Source organism: Scyliorhinus torazame, chromosome 1 (genome assembly GCF_047496885.1).
Source record: "Scyliorhinus torazame isolate Kashiwa2021f chromosome 1, sScyTor2.1, whole genome shotgun sequence".
In the NCBI taxonomy this organism is placed as follows: domain Eukaryota; kingdom Metazoa; phylum Chordata; class Chondrichthyes; order Carcharhiniformes; family Scyliorhinidae; genus Scyliorhinus; species Scyliorhinus torazame.
The window spans coordinates 410,678,255-410,700,376 of record NC_092707.1 but is presented as its reverse complement, the minus strand read 5'-3'; the positions used below and the strand labels follow the sequence as shown (position 1 = coordinate 410,700,376).

Sequence of the window (22,122 nt, the reverse complement as noted above, 5' to 3'; positions counted from 1 at the left end):
GCAGTGCGTTCCAGACCCTCACCACCCTCCCAGGCAGTGCGTTCCAGACCCCCACCACCCTCCCAGGCAGTGCGTTCCAGACCCTCACCACCCTCCCAGGCAGTGCGTTCCAGACTCTCACCACCCTCCCAGGCAGTGCGCTCCAGACCCCCACCACCCTCCCAGACAGCGCGTTCCAGACCCTCACCACCCTCTGGGTAAAAAGGTTTTTCCTCTACTTCCCTCGAAACCACCTGCCCCTCACCTTGAACTTGTGACCCCTTGTAACCGACCTTTCAACTAAGGGCAACAGCAGCTCCCTGTCCACACTGTCCATGCCCCTCATAATCTTGTCCACCTCGATCAGGTCGCCCCTCAGTCTTCTCTGCTCCAGACTAAACAACCCAAATCCATTCAACCTCTCTTCATAACTTAAACGTTCCATCCCAGGCAACATCCTGGTGAATCTCCTCTGCACCCCCTCCAGTGCAATCACATCCTTCCTGTAATGTGGTGACCAGAACTGCACACAGTGCTCCAGCTGTGGCCTCACCAAAGTTCTATAAAACTCCAACATGACCTCCCTGCTATTGTAATCGATGCCCCAATTGATAAAGGCAAGTGTCCCATCTGCCTTTTTCACCACCCTATTAACCTCCCCACTCAATAAACACAAAACATGTCACACTTTGAGAAAGGGCTGGAAACAGTGCGGACTTCTCCTGGGAAATCTGATCCATCTCATTTCTATCAAAGCAATGCAAACTGTGCAGATGTCCATGGTCACACCACCAAAACCAGACTGGTCAGGATTCCCCTGGGCTCCCAGTGAATCCACAATGAATACTGGGATTTTCCGCTATCTGGGCCATGCACTCACTGCTGTCTCGTTACAACCTGGAAATTTCAACACCCATTTTGCACAATATTCCCTGGAACATTTTAATGTTTTGAATGTTAGTTACGAAACACCGAGAGTGTCTGTCGTTCACTGACAGTGAAAGTTATCTCAGTTTTTGAAGACATGCTCAAGAGCTCTCCACTCCAAGCTGATTAAGCTGTCAGGCGTTAGTGAGGAAACAGGAGAGATTCACTGGGATTGGGTCTGGTGTCAGCAAAACAAATACAAAGAAAGACGGGAGACATTTTTTATCATTAGCAGAACCCAGATTGCAGAGCAATATGATCAAAGGTCTTCAAAATTCTTTAAACTTGGGACAGAAGAGATGGAAGCAGACTTTTACAGGGGGGGTGAAGATTGAGGAGCTCTGGATACAAGCTTATGGAAGAGACTAGAATAGGGCAGATAAATATCTTGACACAGAGTCGGGAGGATGTGGGATTCACCCAGACTAGTGGGTGAGGCAGAAATAATGTCATCATTTGAGATTAGATTGGAGAGGGAGGTGATGAAAAAGAACGCTGAAGAGATTTGGGAACATAGTGTGAATATGATTAGAACTATTTCCTTGTGGGGAGGATAAAGGCCGACATGGGCTGTTTGGACAGAGCACATGAACACTTGTTTGTTCTAACCACCATGAGGGACTGTGCAGCCAGCGAGACACGGGCACTGAACCAGCACGCAGGGCGAGGGGGGCAATTATCCAGCACGAATGTCCGAAGGGCGAGGTTTAGTGCTTCAACTGTTAAAACCACCCTGGCTCTCAGCAGCAGCAGTTAGGTGCCTGTTGGTCAATACTGGGGTGGTTGAGATGCCAGGACAGTTGGAGATGACTGGCACCAGTCAAGCACTGGCACATGTGTTGGTCTCAACAGTAGCAGCTCACACACTTGAATGATAGGCTGCAAGGAGAATGTGGCTCCTCACTAAAAGCAGCAAGTTACAAAATAATCACCCTGTGCAGTAACAGTATCAGACACAAGACGAGTCATATTTACCCTTGTGTGGAGTTCTTTGCAGAGTGCAACCTCTTTTTTACAAGATAACGTGTGAGCAGAGCGAAGCAGAACAAGACAACAAAGGCCAGGATTATACCCGTGCTTAAAACAATCGCATCTGCTGTCCCGGGATTCTGGTCGGATGATTGTTCTGTAAAGTATCAGAATGTTACACACACGGCAGCTTCAGTATATTCAGCTTCAGATATTAGTTCAGCCTCAATCAGAATATTACATCCAGTTCTGGGTATCGCACATTCGGAAGGATGTGAAGGTGTCGGAGAGAGAGCAGCAAAGATTCAAAACAACGGATCCAGGGATGAGGAACTTCAGTTCCGGGGATATATTGGAGAAGTTGGACCATTCTCCTGGGAGAGAAGAAGGATCAGAGGAGATTTGCTAGAGATGTTCAAAATCACAGGAGTTCTGACCAGAGCAGACAGGGAGAAACTGTTCCCCTTTCTGAATAGATTGAGACAGAGGGCAAAATAATAATTTGCAAAAAAGGCAAATGCGAAATGAAGAAAAAACTTCTTCACACAGCGAGTGGTTAGGATTCGGAATGTTCTGTCTGCGGGTGTGGTGGAGACAGATTCACATAGCGAGTGGTAAGGATCCGGAATGTTCTGTCTGAGAGTGTGGTGGAGACAGATTCACACAGCGAGTGGTTAGGATCCGGAATGTTCTGTCTGAGAGTGTGGTGGAGACAGATTCACACAGCGAGTGGTTAGGATCTGGAATGTTCTGTCTGAGAGTGTGGTGGAGACAGATTCACACAGCGAGTGGTTAGGATCCGGAATGTTCTGCCTGAGAGTGTGGTGGAGGCAGATTCACGCAGTGAGTGGTTAGGATCTGGAATGTACTGTCTGTGAGTGTGGTGGAGGCAGATTCACACAGCGAGTGGTTAGGATCCGGAATGTACTGTCTGAGAGTGTGGTGGAGGCAGATTCATGCAGTGAGTGGTTAGGATCTGGAATGTTCTGTCTGTGAGTGTGGTGGAGGCAGATTCACACAGCAAGTGGTTAGTATCTGGAATGTTCTGTCTGAGAGTGTGGTGGAGACAGATTCACACAGCGAGCGGTAAAGATCTGGAATGTTCTGTCTGAGAGTGTGGTGGAGACAGATTTACACAGCGAGTGGTTAGGATCTGGAATGTACTGTCTGTGAGTGTGGTGGAGACAGATTCACACAGCGAGCGGTAAAGATCTGGAATGTTCTGTCTGAGAGTGTGGTGGAGACAGATTTACACAGTAAGTGGTTAGGATCTGGAATGTACTGTCTGAGAGTGTGATGTAGACAGTTTCGCACAGCGAGTGGTGAGGGACAGACAGAGTCAGGTATTGAGAAGGTGCCAAGGAGTGTTGACCAAGTTGGAGGGAAGTACCAGGGGGCAGCCTGTTAACCACCCATGGTGGGGACTTCAAACCTGTTCAACCACCAAAACCACCTCCTTCTTAACTAAACCCTCAGATTCTGTCTCAGTTAGAGACTGGGGGACAATGCATGTTGGCCATGTTACAGAAACACGTAAAACTGTTGTGGCCCACGGAATGCCAAGGAGAGTGTGGGCGGAGAAGTCTCTGGCCGTGTTGGAGGACGAATCGGTGCCGGCCAACCCAGATTTTTCCAAACTGCAGAGCTGAGCAGAATCCTCTTGAATCTCTCTCCCAGAAGAGGGGGATTCTCTCTCAAATCTCAGCTTGAACCCCCTTCAGGTACACAGAGCAGTTAGTGAGTACTCAAAACCTGAATACAGAGCTGGGGAGGGGGATCTTTCCGGTTCCTCTTCCATTAAAAGTACCAGGCCTCTCAAAGGCCTCAGGAAAATGCTGCTCTAATATTCTGTGTAACTGAGACAAGTTGTTGGTGAGTCTGCTGAAGCTGACCACATATCAGAAACTCAGCAGGTTTGAAGTTCTCTGTCCATGGGTAAGGCTCAGCTCAACACAAGTTGAAGCCTGTCTCCAATGGGGATCCCACAGCCTGAGAATCCGGCCTGAATGGTCCAGCTTGAGGGTCCAAGCCAACCGATGGTTCAATACCTTGCACACTGATTAACTACTTACTTACCTTGCAGGTCAGCTGTTTAGTTCGGGAGAGAGAGCCGGGATCTTAGAAACAGCGCGGGAATTTGAAAAAGCGCGGGAGCTGCGAGGCAGAGGGGACCGTTTAAAAGGTCGCTGCCTGGGTGAGGTAAGTACTGATTAACTACTTACTTACCTTGTAGGCCCAGTCGATTTCAGCAGGAGCGGAGCAGGCTAGTCCATTTCAGCCCCCCGAAAAAAATAAAAATAAAAAATAAAAATTTAAAGGAGAGACTTACCTCCCAGAAATCACTTCCGCACTGCCCCCCAGTGCGGAAGTGATTTCTGGGAGGTAAGTCTCTCCTTTAAATTTTTATTTTTTATTTTTATTTTTTTAAATTTTAGTGTTTAAGGTGGGAACAGGAAGTCGACCCGCAGACTTCTGGGAAGACCCTCACCAATAAATTCTGGCGGAGAGGAAACCCGAGACACTACACGTGTAGTGTCTCCCACCCGCCCTCCTCCTCTAACATAATAATAAAACCCATTGGTGTGAGGTAAGTACCATATTTTATTATTGTTATTAATATTTTTTTTGTTTTTATAATTTAATTTAGTTGTTAGCCAGATCTTGGTAGAAAGTTAGAGGAATGGCAGGGACGGGAGTGCAATGTTCCTCCTGCAGGATGTTTGAGGTGAGGGATGCCGTTAGTGTCCCTGCTGATTTTACCTGCAGGAAGTGCTGCCATCTCCAGCTCCTCCAAGACCGAGTTAGGGAACTGGAGCTGGAGTTGGAAGAACTTCGGATCATTCGGGAGGCAGAGGGGGTCATAGATAGCAGCTTCAGGGAATTAGTTACACCAAAGATTGGAGATAGATGGGTAACTGTAAGAGGGACTGGGAAAAAGCAGTCAGTGCAGGGATCCCCTGCGGTCGTTCCCCTGAGAAACAAGTATACCGCTTTGGATACTTGTGGGGGGGACGACTTACCAGGGGTAAGCCATGGGGTACGGGCCTCTGGCACGGAGTCTGTCCCTGTTGCTCAGAAGGGAAGGGGGGAGAGGAGCAGAGCATTAGTAATTGGGGACTCGATAGTCAGGGGCACAGATAGGAGATTTTGTGGGAGCGTGAGAGACTCACGTTTGGTATGTTGCCTCCCAGGTGCAAGGGTACGTGATGTCTCGGATCGTGTTTTCCGGGTCCTTAAGGGGGAGGGGGAGCAGCCCCAAGTCGTGGTCCACATTGGCACTAACGACATAGGTAGGAAAGGGGATAAGGATGTCAGGCAGGCTTTCAGGGAGCTAGGATGGAAGCTCAGAACTAGAACAAACAGAGTTGTTATCTCTGGGTTGTTGCCCGTGCCACGTGATAGTGAGATGAGGAATAGGGAGAGAGAGCAATTAAACACGTGGCTACAGGGATGGTGCAGGCGGGAGGGATTCAGATTTCTGGATAACTGGGGCTCTTTCTGGGGAAGGTGGGACCTCTACAGACAGGATGGTCTACATCTGAACCTGAGGGGCACAAATATCCTGGGGGGGAGATTTGTTAGTGCTCTTTGAGGGGGTTTAAACTAATGCAGCAGGGGCATGGTAACCTGGATTGTAGTTTTAGGGTAAGGGAGAATGAGAGTATAGAGGTCAGGAGCACAGATTTGACGTCGCAGAAGGGGGCCAGTGTTCAGGTAGGTGGTTTGAAGTGTGTCTACTTCAATGCCAGGAGTATACGAAATAAGGTAGGGGAACTGGCAGCATGGGTTGGTACCTGGGACTTCGATGTTGTGGCCATTTCGGAGACATGGATAGAGCAGGGACAGGAATGGATGTTGCAGGTTCCGGGGTTTAGGTGTTTTAGTAAGCTCAGAGAAGGAGGCAAAAGAGGGGGAGGTGTGGCGCTGCTAGTCAAGAGCAGTATTACGGTGGCGGAGAGGATGCTAGATGGGGACTCATCTTCCGAGGTAGTATGGGCTGAGGTTAGAAACATGAGAGGTCACACTGTTGGGAGTCTTCTATAGGCCTCCAAATAGTTCTAGGGATGTAGAGGAAAGGATGGCGAGGATGATCCTGGATAAGAGCGAAAGTAACAGGGTAGTTATTATGGGAGACTTTAACTTTCCAAATATTGACTGGAAAAGGTATAGTTCGAGTACATTAGATGGGTCGTTTTTTGTACAGTGTGTGCAGGAGGGTTACCTGACACAGTTTGTTGACAGGCCAACAAGAGGCGAGGCCACATTGGATTTGGTTTTGGGTAATGAACCAGGCCAGGTGTTGGATTTGGAGGTAGGTGAGCACTTTGGGGACAGTGACCACAATTCGGTGACGTTTACGTGAAGGATGGAAAGGGATAAGTATACACCGCAGGGCAAGAGTTATAGCTGGGGGAAGGGAAATTATGATGCCATTAGACGTGACTTGGGGGGGATAAGGTGGAGAAGTAGGCTGCAAGTGTTGGACACACTGGATAAGTGGAGCTTGTTCAAGGATCAGCTACTGCGTGTTCTTGATAAGTATGTACCGGTCAGGCAGGGAGGAAGGTGCCGAGCGAGGGAACCGTGGTTTACCAAAGAAGTGGAATCTCTTGTTAAGAGGAAGAAGGAGGCCTATGTGAAGATGAGGTGTGAAGTTTCAGTTGGGGCGATGGATAGTTACAAGGTAGCGAGGAAGGATCTAAAGAGAGAGCTAAGACGAGCAAGGAGGGGACATGAGAAGTATTTGGCAGGAAGGATCAAGGAAAACCCAAAAGCTTTCTATAGGTATGTCAGGAATAAGCGAATGACTAGGGAAAGAGTAGGACCAGTCAAGGACAGGGATGGGAAGTTGTGTGTAGAGTCTGAAGAGATAGGCGAGATACTAAATGAATATCTTTCGTCAGTATTCACTCCGGAAAAAGACAATGTTGTGGAGGAGAATGCTGAGCTCCAGGTAAATAGATTAGATGGCATTGAGGTACGTAGGGAAGAGGTGTTGGCAATTCTGGACAGGCTGAAAATAGATAAGTCCCCGGGACCTGATGGGATTTATCCTAGGATTCTCTGGGAGGCCAGGGAAGAGATTGCTGGACCATTGGCTTTGATTTTTATGTCATCATTGGCTACAGGAATAGTGCCAGAGGACTGGAGGATAGCAAATGTGGTCCCTTTGTTCAAAAAGGGGAGCAGAGACAACCCCGGCAACTAGAGACCGGTGAGCCTCACGTCTGTAGTGGGTAAAGTCTTGGAGGGGATTATAAGAGACAAGATTTATAATCATCTAGATAGGAATAATATGATCAGGGATAGTCAGCATGGCTTTGTGAAGGGTAGGTCATGCCTCACAAACCTTATCGAGTTCTTTGAGAAGGTGACTGAACAGGTAGACGAGGGTAGACCAGTTGATATGGTGTATATGGATTTCAGCAAAGCGTTTGATAAGGTTCCCTACAGTAGGCTATTGCAGAAAATACGGAGGCTGGGGATTGAGGGTGATTTAGAGATGTGGATCAGAAATTGGCGAGCTGAAAGAAGACAGAGGGTGGTTGTTGATGGGAAATGTTCAGAATGGAGTTCAGTCACAAGTGGAGTACCACAAGGATCTGTTCTGGGGCCGTTGCTGTTTGTCATTTTTATCAATGACCGAGAGGAAGGCGCAGAAGGGTGGGTGAGTAAATTTGCAGACGATACTAAAGTCGGTGGTGTTGTCGATAGTGTGGAAGGATGTAGCAGGTTACAGAGGGATATAGATAAGCTGCAGAGCTGGGCTGAGAGGTGGCAAATGGAGTTTAATGTAGAGAAGTGTGAGGTGATTCACTTTGGAAGGAATAACAGGAATGTGGAATATTTGGCTAATGGTAAAGTACTTGAAAGTGTGGATGAGCAGAGGGATCTAGGTGTCCATGTACATAGATCCCTGAAAGTTGCCACCCAGGTTGATAGGGTGGTGAAGAAGGCCTATGGAGTGTTGGCTTTTATTGGTAGAGGGATTGAGTTCCGGAGTCAGGAGGTCATGTTGCAGCTGTACAGAACTCTGTTACGGCCGCATTTGGAGTATTGCGTGCAGTTCTGGTCACCGCATTATAGGAAGGACGTGGAGGCTTTGGAGCGGGTGCAGAGGAGATTTACCAGGATGTTGCCTGGTATGGAGGGAATATCTTATGAGGAAAGGCTGATGGGCTTGAGGTTGTTTTCGTTGGAGAGTAGAAGGTTAAGAGGAGACTTAATAGAGGCATACAAAATGATCAGGGGGTTGGATAGGGTGGACAGTGAGAGCCTTCTCCTGCGGATGGAAATGGCTGGCACGAGGGGACATAGCTTTAAACTGTGGGGTAATAGATATAGGACAGAGGTCAGAGGTAGGTTCTTTACGCAAAGAGTAGTGAGGCCGTGGAATGCCCTACCTGCTACAGTAGTGAACTCGCCAACATTGAGGGCATTTAAAAGTTTATTGGATAAACATATGGATGATAATGGTATAGTGTAGGTTAGATGGCTTTTGTTTCGGAGCAACATCGTGGGCCGAAGGGCCTGTATTGCGCTGTATTGTTCTATGTTCTATGTTCTATCACTGCCTACAAAGGCCTCAACCTCAGCAGCAAAGATCCTCAAATATCTCACACCCAGTTTAATTCCCATCATTTTGATTCTTTCCCTTCCCCCTGTGTGTCTGTCTTGTGTGCATGTGGGTGGAGGGTGGGACAGTGTTTGGGGAATAGTTAGAAAAGTAGATCAGTGTTACATTATTTCCATGATATGTTCATCTTTTACCCTTTTTATAAAGAAACAGTTCTAATGTTTTACTTTCAAATCTGGTGCCTGTAACTCATTGGAGAAGTCAAGGGTCAAAGATCTCAGGAAAATACACAAATTACTGATTAATTCACTTATGTTGGGACTCTGGGATCTGTGTGGCTGGAACTGACCGTGCGCTGGCCCAGGGTGTCGTAGCAAAATGTATCGCCGTCCGTTCACTGACGCTGGGTCACAATCCTGGAACTCCCTCCCTAAGAGCAGTACCTACACCACATGGAGTGCAGCGGTTCAAGAAGGCAGCTCACCACCACCTTCTCCAGGGCAGTTAGGGATGGCATCTTGCCAATAAAGTATGAATATAAAACAAAACAGCTCGAGGCACCACATTGGCAAAAACCCGAGCAAACAAAGGAGTCAAAGAATTAAGGTTCTGGAAGATAACTTCAAGAAGATTCTATCTGAGTAAAACCACATGAGAATCATGGAAACTGTACTTACTGGTTACACACAGCTGTGATCCATTCCCACTGATATCTCCCCACACGGAGCAGTAATAGACGGCAGTGTCATTGGGCTGCACGTTGCTGATTGTCAGGATGAAGGTTTCATTGGACGTGTCTCGGGAAGGATGGAAACGCTCAGTGAAACCTGGACTCCGTTGTGTGCTGTTCTTTATATCATGTGTTAAAACCCTCTCCGTATCTTTCCCTGGCAGCTCCCGGTTCCAGTGAACATCGGTGTGTGTCACTGCGGCGTTCCGCATGGTGCAGTGTAACCGTGCAGTCTGACCCTCTGGGACACGTTCCAGACTCGGAGACTGGATAAGGACTGGAGTATTCGCACCTTTAAGAGAAAAATATCAACAAGTTAAACACCAGTCTGAAGGTTCCAAAGTGTTTAAAGGGAATGTTCGGTGTTAAAAAGCGAGAACCAGATTCTAAGACTGAACCGATGGACTGATTCATTCAAATAAAGTAAAATATATTTGTGTGAGTAAATTAAAAATCAGTTGCTTGGTTGTTGAGGATTGAATCTTGTCAAATAGAGAAACATTGTTCAATTTTTTCATTTTGTACTCATCGAGAAAAACACAGGAATGTTAAATTATAAAGAATCACAATTTATTCTACAGGGGAAATGGTGGCAATGGGCGGCACTGTAGAGCAGTGGTTGGCACTGTTGCTTCACTGCTCTCGGGTCCCAGGTTTGATTCCCGGCTTGGGTCACTGTCTGTCGGAGTCTGCGCATTCTCCCCGTGTCTGCGTGGATTTCCTCCGGGCGCTCCGGTTTCCTCCCACAAGTCCCGAAAGACGCGTTGTTAGGTAATTTGAACATTCTGAATTCTCCCTCTGTGTACCCGAACAGGTGCTGGAATGTGGCGACTAGGGGCTTTTTACAGTAACTTCATTACAGTGTTAATGTAAGCCTATTTGTGACAATAAAGATTATTAAAAAAGAAAGTAAACTCTGATTGGCTGAAACGTTGCCATGGAGAATTACCCCGAATTAGAGGCTCCCAAAGCTCCTGTTGAATTGAAAGAAAGTAGCACGGCTTGAAGATATTCCTTCTGTTTGTAGAGAGCCGGTCTCTGTCTCGCTTTGAGCAAGTCACACATCAGCTCATGTTTAAAAGTATCTGAGTTAAATGTCAATTAGTTGAAACATATTGTTACAACTCCCTGGGCCAGTGCGCGGTCAATTCCAGCCCCACTTGACCCGGAGTCACAACATGGTTTATGTTAACTTTTATTTTACAATACCCGAGGTCTTCAGCTGCCCAATAATTACAGTCATCAGGTTTGTAAATTTAAACATAATTAACTTCTTATTAAAAATAACTAATTAAACAAGCAACAAATACAACTGATTAACTATTATGGAATATCTATGTAATATCTAGCACCCCCACCCTTGTGTTCCTCACTCCTGCTCAAATTAAAGGTCATGGACCAAAAAAGATAGAGACCAAATAATAGAAATAGGAACTGAGGGAACAACAGGAATGCCGCTGGGAATGTGAAGAGGAATAGCTACGTCAGTGGGCAGAGTGATGTGCGTCTGGATGGACGGCAGCTCCTGATTACACCTACCAGTCTCAGGCTCTCCCCACACCCTGTCCCCACTCACGGAGCCACACATCTCCCAATCCCTCCTCTCACATTCCAGCTCCTCTGCTTCTCTGCTCTGTGCTCCGGTGCACCAGAAATGTTGCCGGAAAATCCCTAATCCCCTCCCCATCCTGCTCACTGCTTCCCTCGGAATGATCACTTTCCCTGACAGTGAATCCTCATAATCATTCTGCTGCTGTGTACAGTCAGCCTCCCCCCACCCCCAACTCACCCCCAACCTCACCCCTCATGCACCCACCCCTCCCAACCTCACCCCCAAACTGAGTGTATCCCATTCTCCAATCACGGTCCCACAGCTGCCTCAGCTGTACGGCGCGGGGGGGGGGGGGGGGGCAATCGCTGGGATGCCCCAGATCCAGGGGGGAATAGATCGCACACATGTTCACTTGCACACACCGGGGTACCACGGAGTTCCCTTCACCAACAAAAAGGGATTCCACTCTCTGAACCTCCAACTTGTGAGCGACCACCACATGGAAATCGTGCTCGTGTGTGCACACTTCCCCAGGAGTGTGCACGACAGCTGCATCCTGGGGCAGTTAGACATCCCCGACATCTTCGAGGGACACCCCAGGTGAAGGGGTACCTGCTGAGGACCTTTGCTGTTTGGAGGACAGTGTTAATAAGTTTGCAGATGACATAAAGGTTGGTGGAATTGTGGATAGCGATGAGGACTGTCAGAGGATACGGCAGGATACAGATCGTTTGGAGACTTGCGCAGAGAGATGGCAGATTGACTATAATCCGGCTAAATGTGAGGTTATGCTTTTTGGAAGGTCTAAAATATTTGGGAAATATACATTAAATGCCAGAGCCCTTGAGAATATTGACAGGCAGAGGGATCTGGGTGTACAGGTACACAGGTCAGTGGAAGTGGCAAAACAGGTGAAGAAGGTTGTCAAGAAGTCATACGGACTGCTTGCCTTCATCGGTCCGGCAATTGAGCATAAAAATTGGCACATCATGCTCTAGTTGTATAGAACCTTAGTTAGGCCACTTGGAATACAGTGTTTAATTCTGGTCACCACACGACCAGAAGGATGTGGAGGGTTTGGAGAGGGTATAGCTGAGGTTTACCAGGATGTTGCCTGGTATGGAGGGCATTAACTATGAGGAGAGGTTGGAGAAACATGGTTTGTTCTCACGAGAGCGGCGGAGTTTGAGGGATATGCTGATAAAAGTCTCCAAAATTATGAGGGGCATGGACAGCGTAGACAGGCAAAAGCTTTGTCCCAGGGTGGGAGAGTGAATTACTGGGGGACACAGGTTTAAGGTGCAAGGGGCAAAGTTTAGAGGCGATGTGCAAGGGAAGTTTTTTTACACAGAGGGTAGCGGGTGCCTGGAACTCGCTGTCGGAGGAGATGGTGAACTCAGCTACGAAAGTGACATTTATGGGGCACCTTGACAAATCCATAAATAGGATGGGAATAGAGGGATAAGTACCCCGGAAGTATAGAAGGTTTTCAGTTAGATGGGCAATATGGACGGCGCAGACTTGGAGCTGAAGGAGCCGGTCCTGTGCTGTACTTTTCTTTGTTCTTAAAGCTGCGATTGAGGAGTAGTCAATGTGAGGTCATCGTTGAATTTAACCATTTATTTGTTTACAGAGAGATGGCCAATGGGATATAGTTTCTGTTTTGGAAGGTCACTGGAGTGTAGATAATTGGTGAGGGATGGTGTTTAGTCTTCGCTGGGCAGGTCATGGGATATCACATTGGGATGTTTGAAATAAGATTTGTTTTACCATAAAAGATGCCTATTGGTCAGACTCACCACTCCTGGGGTGAAATATCCTTTCCTCACAGTTTTATGAATTGTAAATTGTTTGGGGTTTCCTGTCCGGGATCCTAACAAAAGTTGGGGTCTGGTCCGGGACCGTCACAGCTCCCCACTATCATTCATGACTGGATGTGAAAAGACAGCTGTGCTTAGATCTGACCGTCTGTCCACTCCTCCCCACACAATCCATGCTCATTTCACACACACATTCTCAGCAACGGAGCCATTTCTTTGTCTCCACAATCAAACCATCCATTCGACTGACTCTTGCTTCTTGCAATTGGGAGCCACCTCCTGCCCACTCCCAGCTCCTGATCCTGCAATCAGTCTTCACTCTCACCCACAACACTGGCACTCCACTGATCAACATCATAACTGATATCTGTGTGAATGTGATGGCCACTGTCTATCCCTCCTCAGAATCTTTCACCTCTCCACTCTGTTTAACACCACTGAGCACAGGTTCCTGTTTAAAAGTCTCCGATCCACATTCCAGCCCCTGGCACTGCTCTCTCACGGTCCCACTCCTGCTGCTCACATCATCCACATTATATCAGCACCAAAGGATTTCTCCTCCAGTGTCTGAATGATTGCCTCTGCTGTGTCCCCAGGGCACCATCCCTGGCTCCCTCCTCATCCTCATTTCACCCTCAGAAACCTGGTCAACATTCCCAACTTCACCATCACTCAGATCAGTCTCTCCACCTCCTCCATTGATCCCAATGTTCTTTCCACTCTCTCCAAATGTCTGTCCAACATTCGGACTCGGCTAAGACAAAGTTTCTCTGCAGCTCAGTAAACAGCCACACGGCACTAACCTCCCCAGACACCCCCTCAGGATAAAGCCAGAGATGTGGAACTTTGGGGAATTGCTGAAGCTGAGCTCAGCTTCTTCTCCACAGTGAACACATCAGTAAGATCACTTTACATCACCTCCTAGCTCTTCATCATCACAAACCCATCTCCAATTCACTCATCTGGAAGAGGTTATTTCTGTGGGTAATTGGAATGAAAACTCTACTTACTGGTTACATTCAGCCGGCTTCCACTCCCATCGACCCTTCCCCACACTGAGCAGTAATTAGGTCCAGTGGTTAGGATCTGGAATGTACTGTCTGAGAGTGTGGTGGAGACAGATTCACACAGCGAGTGGTTAGGATCCGGAATGTACTGTCTGAGAATGTGGAGGAGACAGATTCACACAGCGAGTGGTTAGGATCGGGAATGTTCTGTCTGAGAGTGTGGTGGAGACAGATTCACACAGCGAGTGGTTAGGATCTGGAATGTTCTGTCTTAGAGTGTGCTGAAGGCAGATTCACACAGCGAGTGGTTAGGATCTGGAATGTTCTGTCTGTGAGTGTGGTGGAGATAGATTCACACAGCGAGTGGTTAGGATCCGGAATGTTCTGTCTGAGAGTGTTATGTAGACAGGTTCACACAGCGAGTTGTGAGGGACAGACAGAGTCAGGTATTGAGAAGGTGCCAAGGAGTGTCGACCAAGTTGGAGGGAAGTACCAGGGGCAGTCTGTTAACCACCCATGGTGGGGACTTCAAACCTGTTCAACCACCAAAACCACCTCCTTCTTAACTAAACCCTCAGATTCTGTCTCAGTTAGAGACTGGGGGACAATGCATGTTGGCCATGTTACAGAAACAGGTAAAACTGTTGTGGCCCACGGAATGCCAAGGAGAGTGTGAGCGGAGAAGTCTCTGGCCGTGTTGGAGGACGAATCGGTGCCGGCCAACCCAGATTTTTCCAAACTGCAGAGCTGAGCAGAATCCTTTTGAATCTCTCCCCCAGAAGAGGGGGATTCTCTCTCAAATCTCAGCTTGAACCCCCTTCAGGTACACAGAGCAGTTAGTGAGTACTCAAAACCTGAATACAGAGCTGGGGAGGGGGATCTTTCCGGTTCCTCTCCCATTAAAAGTACCAGACCTCTCAAAGGCCTCAGGAAAATGCTGCTCTAATATTCTGTGTAACTGAGACAAGTTGTTGGTGAGTCTGCTGAAGCTGACCACATATCAGAAACTCAGCAGGTTTGAAGTGCATCTTCCGTGGGTAACGCTCAGCTCAACACAAGTTGAAGCCTGTCCCCAGAGGGGATCCCATAGCGTGAGAATCCGGCCTGAATGGCCCAGTTTCAGGTTCCAAACCATCCGATGGTTCAACACCTTGCATTCTGAAGAGATCACGGCCTACAAAGACCTCAACCTCAGCAGCAAAGATCCTCAAATATCTCACACCCAGTTTAATCCCCATCATTTCGATCATTTCCCTTCCCCCCTGTGTGTCTGTCTTGTGTGCATGTGGGTGGCGGGTGGGGCGGTGTTTGGGGAATAGTTAGACAAGTAGATCAGTGTTACATTATTTCCATTATATGTTCATCTTTTACCCTTTTTATAAAGAAACAGTTCAAATGTTTTACTTTCAAATCTGGTGCCTGTAACTCATTGGAGAAGTCAAGGGTCAAAGATCTGAGGAAAATACACAAATTACTGGTTAATTCACTTATGTTGGGACTCTGGGATCTGTGTGGCTGGAACTGACCGTGCGCTGGCCCAGGGTGTCGTAGCAAAATGTATCGCCGTCCGTTCACTGACGCTGGGTCACAATCCTGGAACTCCCTCCCTAACAGCAGTACCTACACCACATGGAGTGCAGCGGTTCAAGAAGGCAGCTCACCACCACCTTCTCCAGGGCAGTTAGGGATGGCATCTTGTCAATAAAGTATGAATATAAAACAAAACAGCTCGAGGCACCACATTGGCAAAAACCCGAGTAAACAAAGGAGTCAAAGAATTTAAGTTCTGGACGATAAGTTCAAGAAGATTCTACCTGAGTAAAACCACATGAGAATCATGGAAACTGTACTTACTGGTTACATTCAGCTGTGATCCATTCCCACTGATATCTCCCCACACGGAGCAGTAATAGACGGCAGTGTCACTGGGCTGCACGTTGCTGATTGTCAGGATGAAGGTTTTATTGGACGTGTCTCGGGAAGGATGGAAACGCTCAGTGAAACCTGTACTCCATCGTGTGTTGTTCTTTATATCATGTGTTAAAACCCTCTCCATATCTTTCCCTGGCAGCTCCCGGTTCCAGTGAACATCGGTGTGTGTCACTGCGGCGTTCCGCATGGTGCACTGTAACCGTGCAGTCTGACCCTCTGTGACACGTTCTAGACTCGGAGACTGGATAAGGACTGGAGCATTCGCACCTTTAAGGGAAAAATATCAACAAGTTAAACACCAGTCTGAAGGTTCCAAAGTGTTTAAAGGGAATGTTCGGTGTTAAAAAGCGAGAACCAGATTCTAAGACTGAACCGATGGACTGATTCATTCAAATAAAGCAAAATATATTTGTGTGAGTAAATTAAAAATCAGTTGCTTGGTTGTTGAGGATTGAATCTTGTCAAATAGAGACAAATTGTTGAAGTTTTTCATTTTGTACTCATCGAGAAAAACACAGGAATGTTAAATTATAAAGAATCACAATTTATTCTGCAGGGAAAATGGTGCCAATGGGCGGCACTGTAGCGCAGTGGTTGGCACTGTTGCTTCACTCCTCTCGGGTCCCAGGTTTGATTCCCGGCTTGGGTCACTGTCTGTCGGAGTCTGCACATTCTCCCCGTGTCTGCGTGGATTTCCTCCGGGCGCTCCGGTTTCCTCCCACAAGTCCCGAAGGACATGTTGTTAGGTAATTTGAACATTCTGAATTCTCCCTCTGTGTACCCGAACAGGTGCCGGAATGTGGCGACTCGGGTCTTTTTACAGTAACTTCATTACAGTGTTAATGTAAGCCTATTTGTGACAATAAAGATTATTAAAAAAGAAAGTCAACTCTGATTGGCTGAAACGTTGCCATGGAGAATTACCCCGAATTAGAGGCTCCCAAAGCTCCTGTTGAATTGAAAGAAAGGAGCACGGCTTGAAGATATTCCTTTTGTTTGCAGACAGCCGGTCTCTGTCTCGCTTTGAGCAAGTGTAAATGAGTCACACATCAGCTCATGTTTAAAAGTATCTGAGTTAAATGTCAATTAGTTGAAACATATTGTTACAACTCCCTGGACCAGTGCGCGGTCAATTCCAGCCCCACTTGACCCGGAGTCACAACATGATTGATGTTAACTTTTATTTTACAATACCCGAGGTCTTCAGCTGCCCAATAATTACAGTCACCAGGTTTGTAAATTTAAACATAATTAACTTCTTATTAAAAATAACTAATTAAACAAGCAACAAATACAACTGGTTAACTATTATGGAATATCTATGTAATATCCAGCACCCCCACCCTTGTGTTCCTCCCTTCTGCTCAAATTAAAGGTCATGGACCATAAAAGATAGAGACCAAATAATAGAAATAGGAACTGAGGGAACAACAGGAATGCCGCTGGGATTGTGAAGAGGAATAGCAACGTCAGTGAGCAGAGTGATGTGCGTCTGGATGGACGGCAGCTCCTGATTACACCTCCCAGTCTCAAGCTCTCCCCACATCCTGTCCCCACTCATGGAGCCACACATCTCCCAATCCCTCCTCGCACATTCCAGCTCCTCTGCTTCTCTGCTCTGTGCTCCGGTGCTGCAGAAATGTTGCCGGAAAATCCCTAATCCCCTCCCCATCCTACTCACTGCTTCCCTCGGAATGATCACTTTCCCTGACAGTGAATCCTCAGAATCATTCTGCTGCTGTGTACAGTCAGCCTCCCCCCCACCCCCAACTCACCCCCCACCTCACCCCTCACGCCACCCCGCCTCCCAACCTCACCCCCAAACTGAGTGTATCCCGTTCTCCAATCACAGCCCCACGGCTGCCTCAGCTGTACGGGACGGGAGGGGGGGGGGGCATCGCTGGGATGCCCCAGATCCAGGGGGTAATAGATCGCACACATGTTCACTTGCACACACCGGGTACCACGGAGTTCCCTTCACCAACAAAAAGGGATTCCACTCTCTGAACCTCCAACTTGTGAGCGACCACCACATGGAGATCGTGCTCGTGTGTGCACACTTCCCCAGGAGTGTGCACGACAGCTGCATCCTGGGGCAGTCAAACATCCCCGACATCTTCGAGGGACACCCCAGGGTGAAGGGGTACCTGCTGAGGACCTTTGCTGTTTGGAGGACAGTGTTAATAAGTTTGCAGATGACATAAAGGTTGGTGGAATTGTGGATAGCGATGAGGACTGTCAGAGGATACGGCAGGGTATAGATCGTTTGGAGACTTGCGCAGAGAGATGGCAGATTGACTATAATCCGGCTAAATGTGAGGTTATGCTTTTTGGGAGGTCTAAAATATTTGGGAAATATACAGTAAATGCCAGAACCCTTGAGAATATTGACAGGCAGAGGCATCTGGGTGTACAGGTACACAGGTCAGTGGAAGTGGTAAAACAGGTGGAGAAGGTTGTCAAGAAGACATACGGAATGCTTGCCTTCATTGGTCCGGCAATTGAGCATAAAAATTGGCACGTCATGCTCTAGTTGTATAGAACCTTAGTTAGGCCACTTGGAATACAGTGTTTAATTCTGGTCACCACACTACCAGAAGGATGTGGAGGGTTTGGATAGGGTTTAGCAGAGGTTTACCAGGATGTTGCCTGGTATGGAGAGCATTGACTATGAGGAGAGGTTGGAGAAACATGGTTTGTTCTCACTGGAGCGGTGGAGGTTGAGGGGCAACCTGATAAAAGTCTCCAAAGTAATGAGGGGCATGGACAGAGTAGACAGGCAAAAGCTTTGTCCCAGGGTGGGAGAGTCAATTACTGGGGGACACAGGTTTAAGGTGCAAGGGGCAAAGTTTAGAGGACATGTGCAAGGGAAGTTTTATTACACAGAGGGTAGCGGGTGCCTGGAACTCGCTGTCGGAGGAGATGGTGAACGCAGCTACGAAAGTGACGTTTATGGGGCACCTTGACAAATCCATGAATAGGATGGGAATAGAGGGATAAGTACCCCGGAAGTATAGAAGGTTTTCAGTTAGATGGGCAATATGGGCGGCGCAGACTTGGAGCTGAAGGAGCCGGTCCTGTGCTGCACTTTTCTTTGTTCTTAAAGCTGCGATAAAGGAGTCATCAATGTGAGGTCATCGTTGAATTTAACCATTTATTTGTTTACAGAGAGATGGCCAATGGGATATAGTTTCTGTTTTGGAAGGTCACTGGAGTGCAGATAATTGGTGAATTATGGTGTTTAGTCCTCGCTGGGCAGGTCATGGGATATCACATTGGGATGTTTGAATTAAGGTTTGTTTTACCATAAAAGATGCCTGTTGGTCAGACTCACCACTCCTGGAGTGAAATATCCTTTCGTCAAAGTTTTATGAATTGTAAATTGTTTGGGGTTTCCTGTCCGGGATCCTAACAAAAGTTGGGGTCTGGTCCGGGACCGTCACAACTCCCCACCATCATTCATGGCTGGATGTGAAAAGACAGCTGTGCTTAGATCTGACCGTCTGTCCACTCCTCCCCACACAATCCATGCTCATTTCACACACACATTCTCAGCAACGGAGCCATTTCTTTGTCTCCACAATCAAACCATCCATTCGACTGACTCTTGCTGCTTGCAATTGGGAGCCACCTCCTGCCCACTCCCAGCTCCTGATCCTGCAATCAGTCTTCACTCTCACCCACAACACTGGCACTCCACTGATCAACATCATAACTGATATCTGTGTGAATGTGATGGCCACTGTCTGTCCCTCCTCAGAATCTTTCACCTCTCCACTCAGTTTAACACCACTGAGCACAGGTTCCTGTTTAAAAGTCTCCGATCCACATTCCAGCCCCTGGCACTGCTCTCTCACGGTCCCACTCCTGCTGCTCACATCATCCACATTATATCAGCACCAAAGGATTTCTCCTCCAGTGTCTGAATGATCGCCTCTGCTGTGTCCCCAGGGCACCATCCCTGGCTCCCTCCTCATCCTCATTTCACCCTCAGAAACCTGGTCAACATTCCCATCTTCACCATCACACAGATCAGTCTCTCCACCTCCCCCATTGATCCCAATGTTCTTTCCACACTCTCCAAATGTCTGTCCAACATTCGGACTCGGCTCAGACAAAGTTTCTCTGCAGCTCAGTAAACAGCCACACGGCACTAACCTCCCCAGACACCCCCTCAGGATACAGCCAGAGATGTGGAACTTTGGGGAATTGCTGAAGCTGAGCTCAGCTTCTTCCCCACAGTGAACCCATCAGTAAGATCACTTTACATCACCTCCTAGCTCTTCATCATCACAAACTCATCTCCAATTCACTCATCTGGAAGAGGCTATTGCTGTGGGTAATTGGAATGAAAACTCTACTCACTGGTTACATTCAGCCGGCTTCCACTCCCATAGACCCTTCCCCACACTGAGCAGTAATAGACGGCAGTGTCACTGGGCTGCACGTTGCTGATTGTCAGGATGTATCTGTTGGAGTCGATGTGTCTGGAAGGCAGGAAACGCTCAGAGAAACCTGGAGACCGGTCTATGTAATTATATGCATAATGTGTTAAAATGCTCTCCCACTGTTTCCCTGGCCGCTCCCGGTACCAATCAACCTTGTAGTCTCTCACTGCCGCGTTCTGCATGGAGCAGTGTAACCGTGCAGTCTGACCCTCTGTGACACGTTCCAGACTCGGAGACTGGATAAGGACTGGATCAATCGCACCTTTAAAAGAAAAACAAAATCAGTGAGTTAAATTCTGAGCTGAAAGTTTCCTGAGAGTATTTAAAGGGACAGTCCAGGCAGTAGAAGTTCTGTGTTAAAGAGAGGAAACAGCTTCTGAGACTGATCTAGTTGTGTTAGTTTGTGAATGATTTCTATCCTGGGGATTACTCTGTGCTGATCTCAGCAGTACAGATGTGTTGATATAATTGTGAAATGCAATATTGTTCTCACACTGTGGAACAGCTCTCTCAAACACACTGACCTCTCCCAGTTAGTGTCTAAATGAATTCCTGGCATGTGGGTGTCGCTGGCTAGGCCAGCTTTTATTACCCATCCCTAATTGCCCTGAAGGAGGCGGTGGTGAGCTGCCTTCTTGAACTGCTGCAGTCCATGGAGATTGGAGTTATCTTTACTGAACCAATAGTGGGAGAGTGTTTCTCACAATAGGAAGTAGGTTTGGGAATTAGAATGGGAAGTGTCTGCAACATTCGAAGAGGCAGTCAGACATTTAAAGGGACAGGACCGCCCCACGGATCAACAGAGCCACAGCCTATTGGGTTTGTGAAAACTGAGGCCTCTCCCCAGGTTAGGGTCCGGGGGGTCAGATTGGGAGAATGGTGTCTCTGTCCCTCCATTCCTCAGGTACAGGATCTTTACCAGCTGCTACTGCCATCTTCAACACGGAGGGCATGGGAGTGGGGGTAACTGAGAGAGACTGGAAATAAACCTGAGGGAGCCAAACTCTGTCCCTCCAACTGACATTTTTAATATTGGTAAAGGGCACGGAGCCAGTGGTGGTCCCAGGAGAGGCAAATTGTGGGAAATACAGCTCAGGTAGTGAGTGAACCAGTGGATCGCTCTGGAAGGTGTTGGGTGGTACAGTGGTTAGCACTGCTGCTTCACAGCTCCAGGGACCCGGGATCAATTCTGGCCTCAGGTGGCTGTCTGTGAGGAGTTTGTACATTGTCCCCGTGTCTGCGTGGGTTTCCTCCGGGATCCTCCCACAGTCCAGAGATGTGCAGGTTAGGTGGCTTGGCCATGTGCGGGGATACCGGGATAGGACAGGGATAGGACAGGGGAGTGAGCCTGGCTGCAGTGCTCTGCCACTGCAGACTCTGATGGGCCGAATGGCCTCCTTCTGCACTGTAGGGATTCTATGATCCCTCTCCCATCCCAACCGGGGAGAGTTTGGTGACGGGAGGGAGCAGAGAATCCAGCAGGAGAGGAAAAGCCGGAAACCCCCGGGTATAAAAAAGTTTGTAATTCCCCTGAAGGCGGATTATTCGTGGCTCAGTTATCCTGCTGCCTGGTGGTGTGATTGCAATTTGCAACCATTTGCATCTCATGAATATTCAATTTAACAGCAGCTCGTCAATATCCCATCAGGCCTTCCTATCGTGCATCACACCAGCGGGAAATCATGTCGGACTCGAACCCGATTGAAAAAGAGAAGCATGAACGAGATGGACCTCAGTCATCGTGTTTTCGGGATCCTTAAGTGGGAGGGGGAGCAGCCCCAAGTCGTGGTCCATATAGGTACAACGACAGAGGTAGGAAAAGGGATAGGGATGTAAGGCAGGAATTCAGGGAGCTCGGGTGGAAACTTAGATCTAGGACAAACAAAATTATTATCTCTGGGTTGTTACCCGTGCCAAGTGCTAGCGAGACGAGGAATACGGAGAGAGAGGAGTTGAACACGTGGCTACAGGGTTGGTGCAGGAGGGAGGGTTTCAGATTTCTGGATAATTGGGGCTCATTCTGGGGTCGGTGCGACCTCTACAAACGGGATGGTCTACAACTGGACCAGAGGGGTACCAATCTACTGGGGGGGAAATTTGCTAATGCTCTTCGGGAGGGTTTAAACTAGTTCAGCTGGGGCTTGAGAACCTGAATTGTAGCTCTAGTATACAGGAGGTTGA

At 47.9% G+C, this 22,122-nt stretch overlaps 1 protein-coding gene across 1 annotated transcript in view; it reads right to left on the bottom strand.

The window, feature by feature from the left end:
- Window positions 1-22,122, bottom strand: part of LOC140423373 (uncharacterized) — a 61,408-nt gene that overhangs the window by 6,936 nt on the left and 32,350 nt on the right. Inside the window, exons 2-5 of the mRNA XM_072507778.1 lie at window positions 19,859-20,203; window positions 15,416-15,760; window positions 9,130-9,474; window positions 1,882-2,032 (exon numbers count right to left, since the gene is read on the bottom strand). Of these exons, the coding sequence (XP_072363879.1) occupies window positions 1,882-2,032; window positions 9,130-9,474; window positions 15,416-15,760; window positions 19,859-20,203 (1,186 nt within the window). The remainder of the gene's footprint in view (window positions 1-1,881; window positions 2,033-9,129; window positions 9,475-15,415; window positions 15,761-19,858; window positions 20,204-22,122) is intronic.